Genomic DNA, 11,799 nt, shown 5'->3' with positions numbered 1-11,799 from the left:
CCACCCCCTCCCAAAGTCCCCCCGAAACTTGCCCCCTCGCATGCCAGGCCAGAAGCCTCCTGCCTACTCGCCCCAGCTGGGGGACCCCAGGCCCCATCAGTCCTGCCTCCTGAATGCTCTCTGCATCCACTGACCACTGGCCTGAGCCTCACAGCATGTCGCCGGCCACCACAGTCTCCCCCGACTGGTCCCTGGCCTTTAGTTTTGCTCCCCTCTGCCCATGCTCCATAGTCAGAGAACTTTCTAGAACTGTTTGGCAATGGACCTCCAAGGTGTCATCCTTTCTTTCAAAGCTGTAGGCTACTATCAGAAGCGCAGCTCAGCCCAGCATTCAAGGCCCCCACTGACTTTACCTGCCTCATTTCCTACACGTGGTAACAAGTGCTATACATTTTTAAAATTTACGTATTTATTTTACCAAAATTTATGAGATCACCCTCTGCCCCTTTGGAAAGTGCTTTCTTTTTTTTTTTTTTTAAAAAAAAGGAAAACAACTTTATTTGGCTTCCTTGGGTCTTAGTTACAGCAGGTGGGATCTTTCACTGCAGCGTGTGGACTGAGCAGCTGTGGCACGCAGGCTTGCTCCTTCACAGCATGCGGAATCTTAGTTCCCCGACCAGGGCCTGAACCTGCGTCCCCTGCATTTCAAGGCAGATTCCTAATCACTGGGCCGCTGGGGAGGTTCCTAAAAGTGCTTTTGACTCTGACTTCTTCCTGGTGATATTCTTTCTTTCTTTTTAAACTGAGGTATAGTTGCTTTACAATGTTGTATTAGTTTCTCCTGTGTAACTAAGTGAGTGAGCTCTAAGTGCCACACATTATTTATTAATGTGGCTATTTCACCCAGCATGTGAAACCTTACTTCCCCAACCAGGGGTCAACCCATGCCCCCTGCAGTGGAAGCCTGGAGTTTTAACCACTGGACCATATGGGAAGTCCCATATGGGCCATACATTTAATTCTCCATACCCGGGTGAAAAAATTATTCACTGTTCCTCTGAAATTAAATTTGAACTGTGTCCTATATTTTACCTGGCAACCCTAATGTTAGTCCAAACACCCTGGACATCTTGAGGTTTTAGTTTAATTTTTTTAAATATAGGTATGTTTAAGTGCATAGGTATATATACGTATGTTTAAGGATTCCCAGGTGGTGGTAGTGGTAAAGAACCCACCTGCCAATGCAGGAGACATAAGAGACTCGGGTTTGATCTCTGGGTTGGGAAGATCCCCTGGAGGAGGAAATGGCAACCCACTCCAGTATTCTTACCTGGGGAATCCCATGGATAGAGGAGCCTGGTGGGCTGCAGTCCACGGGGTCTCAAACGAGTCAGACACAACAGCGACTTTCACTTCATGTATAAGTGCAATATCTTGGAATACTTGAACCAAAAAATGACTCATCCTTTAACTGAAATTCAAATCTAATTGGCAGTCCTGAAATTTTATCTGCCAAATCTAACAACCTAGGTCCTACATAGGTAACAGAGACCAGGGGGGCTGGCAGGGGTTGGATAGTCCCAACCTGGACCCTGATGCTCTGCCCCACAGCTGGCCTGGAAGCCTCCTTTCCAGACTCCTGCCCTGGTCCATGGAACGGACAGGAGCCCAGAGACGCCTTGGGAGGAATTAATCCACAGCTTCCCCCTTCTCTCCTCTCTCTGGACCTAGTTTCCTCCTATATAAAAGGTTCCTCCTAAACAAAAAGAAACTCAGGGTTTCTCTGCCCTGTTCCCCCGCCTCTCCCAGGGATCTGAGACTTGAGTAGACAGGGGATTCTCATCCTACCCTGAAGGCAAACAGGCTTGTGAGAGTTTCTGTTCTTTGATTCGCTGAAGGGCCTTGAGGAATGACTAAGACAAAGGTGCTTTTTTTCCCCCCCGCAAAGTACCTTGTAAACCTGGCTTCCCAGGTGGCTCAGTGGTCAAGAATCCATATGCCAAGCAGGAGTCGTGGGTTCGATCCGTGGGTAGGGAAGATCCCCTAGAGGAGGAAATGGCAACCCACTCCAGTATTCTTGCCTGGAGAATCCCATGGACAGAGAAGCCTGATGGGCTACAGTCCATGGGGTCAAAAAGAGTCGGACATGATTTAGCGACTAAACGACAACCTTGTAAACCAATTAAACCACCTTAATGAGAATTGTTTCAGACAAAGATCATCAACGGATGCTAAAACCATTAGATGAAAGTCTGTTGAGAATTAGGACATTCACACGGTACCAAAGGAAAAGTTACTTTTACAATAGGGAGACCAGGCAGGCGCCAGCAGACCCGTCACCTGCCCTGTGATCCAATCTGTCCACTGATTAAAGGAGACTAAAGATACCTGCCAAATAAACTTGCCAAACCTGATCTGGGATTAGGGCCTGGGCCAGAAAAAACAATGGCTAGAAAGGACATTATGGAGCAACTGGGACGAGTGGAATGTAGACTGGAGATAAGATAACTGTGCTGTTTCAGTGTTACATTCCCTGAATTTGATGCTTGCATAGTGGTATGTAGGAGAATGGCCTCATTCTTGGGAGATGCATGGTGAATGGTTCAGAGGTGAAGGGCCATTTGTCTGCAACTAACTTTCCATGGTTCAGCCAAAGCAAACAGATAGATAGGGAAGAAAGAAGGAAGACGTCAAATGATGTTGTTGTTGTCATTCAGTCGCTAAGCTGTGCCCAACTCTTTTGGACTCTGTGAGCTGTAGCACACCAGGCTCCTCTGTCCGCCACTATCTCCCAGGGTTCGCTCAAATTCATATCCATTGAGTCAGTGATGGCATCCAACCATCTTATCTGTCACGCCTTTCTTTTCCTGCCCTCAGTCTTTCTCAGCATCAGGATCTTTTCCACTGAGTCAGATCTTCGAATCAAGTGGCCAAGTATTGGACTTTCAGCTTCAGCATCAGTCCTTCCAATGAACATTCAGGGTTGATTTCCTTTAGAGTGGACTGGTGTGATCTCCTTGCAGTCCAAGGGACCCCCAAGAGTCTTCTCCAGCACCACAATTTGAAAGCATCGATTCTTTGGCAATCAGTCTTCTTTACGGACCAACTCTCACATCCATACGTGACCACTGGAAAAAACAGTTGGTGAATCAGACAGTTCATCATACTGTTCTTGCAACTTCTCTGTACACTGGACATTTTCCCAAATACAAAGCCTGAAGAAGGACTGCCCTGGTGGCCCAATGGTTAAGGATCTGCCTGCCGACACAGGGGACAGGGGTTTGATCCCTGGTCCGGGAAGATTCCACGTGTCCCGGGGCAACTAGGCCAGCGTGCCACAACTACTGAAGCCAGCTTTCCCTTTGTGCTCCGCAGCAAGAGAAGCTGCTGCAGTGAAAAGCCTGCACACCACAGCGAACAGTAGCTCCCACTCACCTCAGCTAGACAAAGACCCAGTGCAGCCAAAACAAATAAATAAAACAAGATTTTTTAAAGCCTGAAGGAACGCCCACACAGAATATAATATCAGAAGTGGCCCTTTCCCAGAGAGAGAAAGGTCTTGCCCTGTGGTCACGTAGCGAATTGGCTGCTGAACCCGCCCCACTGGGTCTGAGTCCCCAGAGTAAGGATGGGCCACCTAATCAATGTCACCCCTCGTTCTTCTCATCGCTCCTTCTCACTTGCCAACATTCTGTCACTGAGGCCACCCTACAGTCAAGCAAGAGGTGAACACCCCTTCGGAGTTTGGGGAGAAATTTAGCCCCTTCGGAGTCTGGGGAGAAATTTACCCTGTAATCCTACAAAGAAACTGGGCCACAAGTCCCGCCTACGAGGCCAGGCCTGGCATGCGGGTTACTTTCTAGACAAGCCTTCAGATGTAAGCAGAAGTGAAATCCCCTTTTGCACTTTACAAATATAAGTGTGTCAGCGGGGTGAGGTGTAAACACAACAGGTTTTCCTGTGGTGAGAGTAAAATGCTTCAGTAATTTATATTGATTGTTATCTGGTTAGATGACATCACTGACTCAATGGATATAGGTTTGGGTGAACTCCGGGAGTTGGTAATGGACAGGGAGGCCTGGTGTGCTGTGGTTCATGGGGTCGCAAAGAGTCAGACACGACTGAGCAACTGAACTGAACTGATTGTGTAAATTTTATATTCAAAACAATTATGAAAAGGCTCAAAAAGATAAACAGGAAAAGAAATGGGCAGTTAATATGACCTTAAGAGAGGCAACAATAGCAATGATAACTTTAAGAGAAAAGCTATTTCCTTTTTGAGTCTACAAGTGCATATAGTAATTGAAGTGAGAATATAAGACAGAAAAAGAGATTCAATCTTAATTGTAATTCTGTAGGATTTTTGTTGTTGTTGGACTAGTGTCTATAGCTTTGATCTAAATAGGATTTAAGATTTGTTGATTTAATGCCATTTAGGTGATGAGTCTTTAGAAGAAAAGCCCTGTGGGAATTCTTCATGGCTTGTGAGAGAATGATTAAAAGGAGAAAGCCAACTTCAGATCAGATCAGTCACTCAGCTGTGTCCGACTCTTTGCAACCCCATGAATCGCATCACGCCAGGCCTCCCTGTCCATCACCAACTCCCAGAGTTCACTGAGACTCACATCCATCGAGTCAGTGATGCCATCCAGCCATCTCATCCTCTGTCATCCCCTTCTCCTCCTGCCCCCAATCCCTCCCAGCATCAGAGTCTTTTCCAATGAGTCAACTCTTCGCATGAGGTGGCCAAAGTACTGGAGTTTCAGCTTTAGCATCATTACTTCCAAAGAAATCCCAGGGCTGATCTCCTTCAGAATGGACTGGTTGGATCTCCTTGCAGTCCAAGGGACTCTCAAGAGTCTTCTCCAACACCACAGTTCAAAAGCATCAATTCTTCGGTGCTCAGCCTTCTTCACAATCCAACTCTCACATCCATACATGACCACAGGAAAAACCATACCCTCGACTAGCAGAGGTTGGGGGTGTGACCTGCTGCTCTCCTGGCCTCCGTAGAAGGTGGCTCTGGAGAGGGTACCTGTGCCGTGGGTAGCCTAGGAAGCACCTAGCACTGGGAACTTAGCGGCTGCACACGCTGATGTCAAGCTTTCCTATTTGTAATATGAAAACTGTGATTGTTAAAACTGAAAGAACTCCTAACTGATCTGCGGTGACATTCACCCTCATGTTCTACGGCAAGAGGCCTCTCTCCCCATCCTTCTCTCCATGCTGTGCCCAGTGTTCCCTTCTTCAAAATGATTGACTCATTCATTTATTTATTTTTGACTGTGCTGGGTCTTTGTTGCTGAATGCCGGCTTTCTCTGTTTGCGGGTGGTGTGGGTTTCTCACTGCAGTGGCTTCTCTTGTGGAGTACGGACTCTGGGCGTGTGGGCTTCAGTCGTTGCAGCACGCAGCCTCAGTAGTTGTAGCTCATGGGCTTGGTTGCTCCATCACATTATGGAATCTTCCCAGATCAGGGATTGAACCCGTGTACCCTGCATTGGCAGCCGAACTCCTAACCACTGGACCACCAGGGAAGTCCCAGTTTTCCCTTTCAAAACCAGCTGGTCACTCCCCCACCTGCCAAAATCCTCCAGTTAGTTAGTTAGTTAGTATTAGTTGCCCAGTCATGTCCGATTCTGTGTGATCCCATGGACTGTAACCCGCCAGGCTCCTCTGTCCATGGGATTTCCCAGGCAGGAATGCTGGAGTGGGTTGCCATTTCCTCCTCCAAAATCTTCCAGAGCTCCCCACAACCCCCTACATCCCAGTTCCCTCCACCTGGGTCCCCACATTGCTTCACCCTGACCTCACATCACACGAGTGGGAGGGACCTGGAGGTCCCACTGTATCAGCCCCTCTGGTCTTGCTGACCCTGCATCTGTCCACCTCTTCCCCAGGCTCTGCCCAGCTCCTTCTGCCAGGAAGGCCCACCTGTCCTCTGCCTGGGCAGCTCCACACTGCAGGAGCACACTGCCTGCCACAGGCTGCTGACCACAGTACCAGGAGCTCACGTTCCAGTCCAAGACCATTCCAGAAGAACAAGGCTAGACAGCCCTGTGGGGCCAGCATGGGTTTATCCAGAACAGGTGCCCACTGCCTGTTTTTAAGTCACTCATTCAACAAGTATTTATTGAGCACCAACTATATGCGACTGGGCTTCCTAGGTGGCTCAGACGGTAAAGAATCTGCCTGCGATGTGGGAGACGTGGGTTCGATCCCTGGGTTAGGAAGATCCCCTGGAAAAGGGAATGGCTACCCAGTCCAGCGTTCTTGCCTGGAGAATCCCTATGGACAGAGGAGCCTGGCGTGCTACAGTCCATGGAGGGTCACAAAGAGTCCGACAGGACTGAGCGGCTAACACAACCCTTTCACTTTTTTTCTGCCCGCCCCCCGCCTTCGCTACCATGTGCTCTGTGCTAGGCTCCAGGCATGCAGGCAGCCCAGAGTTCACTGTGATGGGGCAGGACAAGGGGCAGGCCACCCTTGAGGAAACACACAGGATGACTTCAGCTCAATGCTAAGTGCTGGGAAGACCACCAGGGGCGGCCTGAAGGGGGCGGGAGGGTCAGGGCAGGTCTTACTGAGGAGAGAACATCTGACCTGATGCCCAAGCAATAAGGCGGCACTGACCCTGAGGCAAGTGGGGATGGTCTTCCAGGGAGAGGGCAAGGCCTGGAGGTTGGGAGCCGGCCAGTTTGAGGAACGAGAAGGCCCAGGGGAGGCTCAGGGGCGCGATCAGAAGTCAGACCAAGCGGGGGCCTCCTCCTGCCAGCCTGGGAAGCCACAGAGTTTCCGGATTTTATTTTAGAGCCCAACAGTGGGGGGGGAGGGGGGCGGGGGGCGCCATCTTCTCCCCTTAGGGGACGGCCAACGAGGCCCAGAGACGCCAGCGTCCCACTGGAGGCCACACAGCGGGTCGGTGGGTGGCTTTGGGGCGGGGGGCGGTAGCCAACAGCGCCGGCGGCCACGCGTTCCGCCGGCCCCTCTCCGGGTACCTTCTGGCGGCTGACGGAAGCGGGCGGGGCGGGGCCTGGAGGCCGGCCTCCCGCCCCCCGCGCGCCGCCACTGGGCCGGGCTCGGCGCGCCCCTCCTCCCAGCTGACGCGGCCGCGGGCGGGCCCGGAGCGCGGCGGTGTCGGCGGCGGAGCGAGCGCAGCGCGGCGCCAACATGGGGGCCCAGCTGAGCACGGTAGGCGGGGAGCGGGGCGCCGGCCGCCGCGGGCCGGGGGGCATCGCTGCGGACCGGAGCCGCGGGCGCCGGGCCTCCATCTCGGGCAGCGCCGACTGCGGCCGGCCTCGGGGGCGGGGCGGGGGGGCCCGGCTCGGACGTGGGACGCAGGACCCCACCCGGCCCCGCCCTGCCCGCCGCGCCCCGGCCGTCCCCTGGCGGCCGTGACTCAGGCACCGGGCTCCTGCCCTCCGGCCCGGCCCTCCCGGCCGAGGGGCGTCGCCCGGAGCCGGGGTTAGGGTGGCGGGGGTGGCCGAGCCTTCCGGGGGAGCCCCGCCCCTCTGCCCGGCCCAGGAGTGCGGGTGTGCGCGCCAGGGATGGGCGAGTGAAGGGTGGGGGCGGTGAAGGAGACTGGTGACCCCGCGTGTGAGTTCATGCGTGTGAACACGTGTGAAGTGTGAACGGGCGCTTCTGTGCGAGTGTGAGATGTGTGTGTGACCGGGGTGTGGGTGTGACGTGTGTGCATGTGCAACCGTGTGTTTAGGGGTGTGTTTAGGTTTTAGGGACGGTGAGTGAGTGTGCAGCTGTGCGGGAGTGTGAACAGGTGCGTACCTGCGAGTGTGTGCGTGTGGAGTGGGTGTGTGTGTGTGCACACGTGCAATGTTGCTGGATCACGGAGTGTTTTTTTTTTTAACCACCCACCACCCCTGAGCCCTGTTCTGGGCTGCATGCTGGGCTCTAGTTTCTTTTAACCCATGAAACTGGCGAGGCCCCATTTTACAGACGAAGAAGATGCCGCCGGGGCCTTGGCCACCTGCCCGGCTGGCCGAGTCTGAACTCCAGGGCCGCAAAGTCCACTGTCACACTGGCATGTGGCCGGCCCAGGGCCGCCTCCTTTGGGCTTCCTCAGAAGCCGCAGTGGGGGTGGGTGGCCTGTGTTTCCCCTCCAGGCTGTGGCCAGGTCCGCCCCCCACACTGTGGTCCCTGGGGCCTGCTGGGGTCCTCTGGGAGCAGGAGGCCCAGGGCCTCTTGCCTGGCCTCCTCCCCGCCTCGCCCTCCAGCTCTCTGTGGCCCCCCCTTGGGTAGGAGGCAGAAAGCCCCTGGCCTGGCCAGTTTGCTCTGGGTGAGCGGCCCAGCCTGGGACTCAGGGCCCTTCAGACCGAGGGGCAGCTTTACTCAGGGCAAGCCTGGGGGCATCGCCCCAGCTCCGTGGAACGTCCTGACCGTGTTCCCAGAAATTGTCTTCCTTCCTTACCGCTCAGCCTTCTACCCCCCAGGCCAGACACCCCCCACCCCTTGCTGTTTTCCCACAGGGCTCCTCACCTTCTAGCCATCCACGTTGCCTGGATTTGTCTCTGTGTCCCTTCGATGAGCTTCCCTGGTGGCTCAGACAGTAAAGAATCCACCTACAATGCAGGAGACCTGGGTTCCATCCCTGGGTCCGGAAGATCCTCTGGAGGAGGGAATGGCAACCCACTCCAGTATTCTCGCCTGGAGAATCCCATGGACAGAGAAGCCTGGTGGGCTGCAGTCCACGGGGTCGCACAGAGTCAGACACGACTGAGTGACTAAGCACGCACCCTGGGATGTGGCTGCTCAGTATTTTTACTGAGTAGCCAAGGACCCCCTGTAGCCCCTCCGTGAGGGACAGAGCCCCATCTGAGCGTCAGGAGACCTGTCCCAACTCCTGAGCCTCCTCTGTCCAAGGGGTGGTGGATGGTCCCTTCCTCGTGGGCCCTGCTGGGGTCCCCGCTTGGCCCGGAATACCCGGAGCAGACCCCAGCCCTGCCTCCGGGCACAGAGGCTCCACGCAGTCTGCCGGAGGCCCGCTCGGGCTTGGGGCGCCAGACTTTTTATCTGGGACGTGCAGGCCCTGCAAGAGGCCTCCTCCCACTCACGGAAGAGGGGTTAGCTCTGGACTCTGCCAGCCACCGGTGGGTACACGCTGGGGGGTTTAGCCGGCCGGCCCCAACCCTGATTCCCCTGCCCCCAGCACAGATGTGAGCGCTCAGTGGATCCAGACAGGCCGCCACCACAGGTAGAGTCCAAGGCTTTCTCCTGCCCCCAGCAGCCCTGTGCCTAGTCTGTGGTCCCAAACCCCCTGCCCCTGGGCAGCAGGGCTGGGTCTCCCTTGCAGAGGGCGGATCGGCTCTGCACCCGCCCCTCCTCCTGGGTTCCCTTCACCCCAAGCCTCGGGCTAGGAGCCCTTCACTGCAGGACTTCCTCTGCACCCTCCCACTTCCTGAGAAGGGGGCTATGAGGGAGGTGGACGCTCAGATCCCAGCCGGATAGCTGGCGGGCAGGCAGCAGGCAGGTAAGCCTCAGCACAGGGGGCTGGCACCTGGGGAGGAACATGCCTGCCAGGTGGAGGTCCTGGCAGGTCCCTTTGCCCGCTGAGACCTGACCTGGGTAGAGAGGATGGCAGGGTCCCAGGGTCGGGGGGCGGGGAGGGGGTGGAATTCCAGGGGGTGAGCAGCTGGCAGGGTGCCGCATGGGGTGGCAGGGCTACCCCGCCTCTCTGCTCTGTTGGGCAGGCTGGGGGCTCCCTGGAGACACCCTGGTGCCCCATTTTCCTCTCCCCGTCCTATGTTATCAGAGGCAGGGAAAGGCAGGTGGGTTCCGTGGGGGGCAGAGTGTAACCTTTGAGGCACCAGGTCAAGGCCTGGGAGGCAGCTGTCCCCTAGCCCCCGGGGTGGCCGGGGGAAGGTGGTGTGTGTATATGCGTGTGCGCACATGTGTGTGCAGTGCACTGAGGAGCTGGGGTGGGGCCTTAGCCTCGTCCGTCCTGTTTACTCTGCCCACTGTTTGCAAGGGTGGCAGGGCGTCCCAACCCCTTGTGGGTCTGGTAAAGCCTCCAGTTTCCCAGAGACAAAGCTTTGACCTTTCCACGGTACTCTTTTCTCTGCCAGCTGTGCCCACTGGGCTTTGTGTCCTGAAGGACCGACTGACAGTGAGAGTCTGCCCACAGCTGCCACTTGGAAAGGAATTTGTGCAAAGCCCACCCCTGCTCTCTTCAGTGGCCACACTGTCCGAGGGGGCAAAGTTGTGGTCGCGGGGCTCAGTGCGCAGACCGAACTGGCTGCCAGTTCTCACCCTGCCTCAGTGTCCTCACTGAAGTAGGGTGGCCGTAGTGCCCGCGTGCTGGGCTCGAGGACCTGTGCTCACGCGGAGCAGCCGGGCACAGGGACTGGAGGAAAGGCCGCTTATGTTTACCCATCAGTCCCAGGCCAGCTCCTTCCAGCAGTGGCTCCAGCCCCATGTCTGGGAGGCAGGTGTGTCCGCCAGGAATTCAGGATCCACCCATCTGGCCAATGCCTGGTGGAGGGCCGATTCCTGCCCTCCCCCTGGGGGCATCTGGTCTCTTGTCCTGGTTACTGAAACATTCGTATAAAGTAAGAGAAGTCAGAGAGACTGTGGGGTAGCCGCTGGTGCTTGTCCCCATGTGAATTAATCCACAGATATTTACCAAGTCTCTGCTCTGACTGCTGGAGATGAGACACCAGGGCCCTCGCCTCTCTGTGTCTGCCATTCTGCATTGTGATCGCGCGTGGGGAGCTGGCCCAGGCGTGTGAGCCCCAGGCTGGCATCCAGGGCATACGGAGCTGGTGCCTGGAATGTGCAAGTTCTGTGCGAGGGCCAAGGTCAGTGTTGAGGGCTCGCCTTCAGAGCTGTTGACGAATGAGCCTTTTTCACGGCTCAGCACCTACCCTGGGTTGGCATTTGGGGCAGGTGAAAGATTGGAGGAGAGAGACAGGGGATCCGGAGCGCAGACTCTACTCTGGGCCTTGCCAAGCCAATGAGGAAGGCAGCTGGCCCGTCACCCACGGCTGAGGGTCAGTGAGGAAACGCAGAGGAAGGTGCTTTGCAGACTGCATATCGAACTGCAGGTCAGGGGTGTATGTGAGTCGCTCAGTCGTGTCTGACTCTTTGTGACCCCATGGTCTGTAGCCCGCCAGGCTCCTCTGGTCCATGGAATTCTATAGGCAAGAATACTGGAGTGGGTTGCCATTTCCTTCTCCAGGGATCTTCCCAAACCAGGGATCGAACCTGGGTCCCCTGCATCACTGGCAGATCCTTTACCTGCCAGCCAGGGGTCTTAGTTATCAAACCTGGCTGTGCATGCACTGAAACAGCTGTGCTGGGAGGAATGAAAACTCCAGGGAGCACAGCTCCACTTGGCTCTTAATGTCATTTAAGTTTATTTCCAGGGCTGCCGACAATAGTGATTTCCTGCAAATGTAACTTGGCTCAATTTTTTTTCCTAAACAATGTTCCCGGTGGATATGCCTTCCCTGATAGACGTGGAAGGGGCCTGGAGCAGAGGAATCATCAGAGTGCCCCACCCTCATCCCCAGGGAGTTGGCAGAGGGCAATGGGGGCTCTGGAAGTCTGCTAAGGGCTTGATTAGCCAGGGAGGGGCCTGGCAGGTGAGATTTGAGGTTTGAGCTGGGCTCTTGGAAGCTAAATAGGAAAGGAATGTGCTGGTTGGATGAGGGAAGGGTGTGCAGAGGCCTGAAGCAAAAAAGGCTGGTGACAGGATGGTAGGGACCTTGAGCGTAGGCAGTGGGGAGCCACGTGGTGGGTGTTTGGGGGACAGGGGGAGCGGCCTGTTGCTTTGGGCTGCTGGGGCCTGGCTGCAGGAGGTGGGAGATGGGATTTCGGTGGAGCCGGGGATTTGGGCTGTGGGCTCC

General features: G+C 55.5%; 1 protein-coding gene and 1 long non-coding RNA gene across 5 annotated transcripts in view; one reads left to right on the top strand and one right to left on the bottom strand.

The window, feature by feature from the left end:
- Positions 1–391: 391 nt before the first annotated feature.
- LOC147373195 (uncharacterized) lies at positions 392–8,927 on the bottom strand. The gene is made up of 2 exons (XR_015164602.1): positions 8,432–8,927; positions 392–3,068 (listed from the first exon to the last, which is right to left on the bottom strand). It is a non-coding gene; the product is annotated as an uncharacterized LOC147373195 (long non-coding RNA).
- Positions 7,072–11,799, top strand: part of CYB5R3 (cytochrome b5 reductase 3) — a 24,771-nt gene continuing 20,043 nt past the window's right edge. The window contains exon 1 of one of the 4 annotated variants that reach the window (XM_086403128.1): positions 7,072–7,129. In XM_086403128.1, the coding sequence (XP_086259254.1) occupies positions 7,109–7,129 (21 nt within the window). In that variant the 5' untranslated portion in view covers positions 7,072–7,108. Of the gene's footprint in view, positions 7,130–9,012; positions 9,147–9,383; positions 9,423–10,489; positions 10,750–11,799 lie in introns of those variants that run through there. The other 3 variants (XM_086403131.1, XM_086403130.1, XM_086403127.1) reach the window with 3 other exon arrangements.

This window comes from Bos grunniens, chromosome 5 (genome assembly GCF_055505025.1).
Source record: "Bos grunniens cultivar Pamir isolate PY7600 chromosome 5, Bosgru_T2T1.0, whole genome shotgun sequence".
In the NCBI taxonomy this organism is placed as follows: Eukaryota; Metazoa; Chordata; class Mammalia; order Artiodactyla; family Bovidae; genus Bos; species Bos grunniens.
Note: the sequence above shows the minus strand (reverse complement) of the source record. Positions and strands in the feature narration are given on the sequence as shown.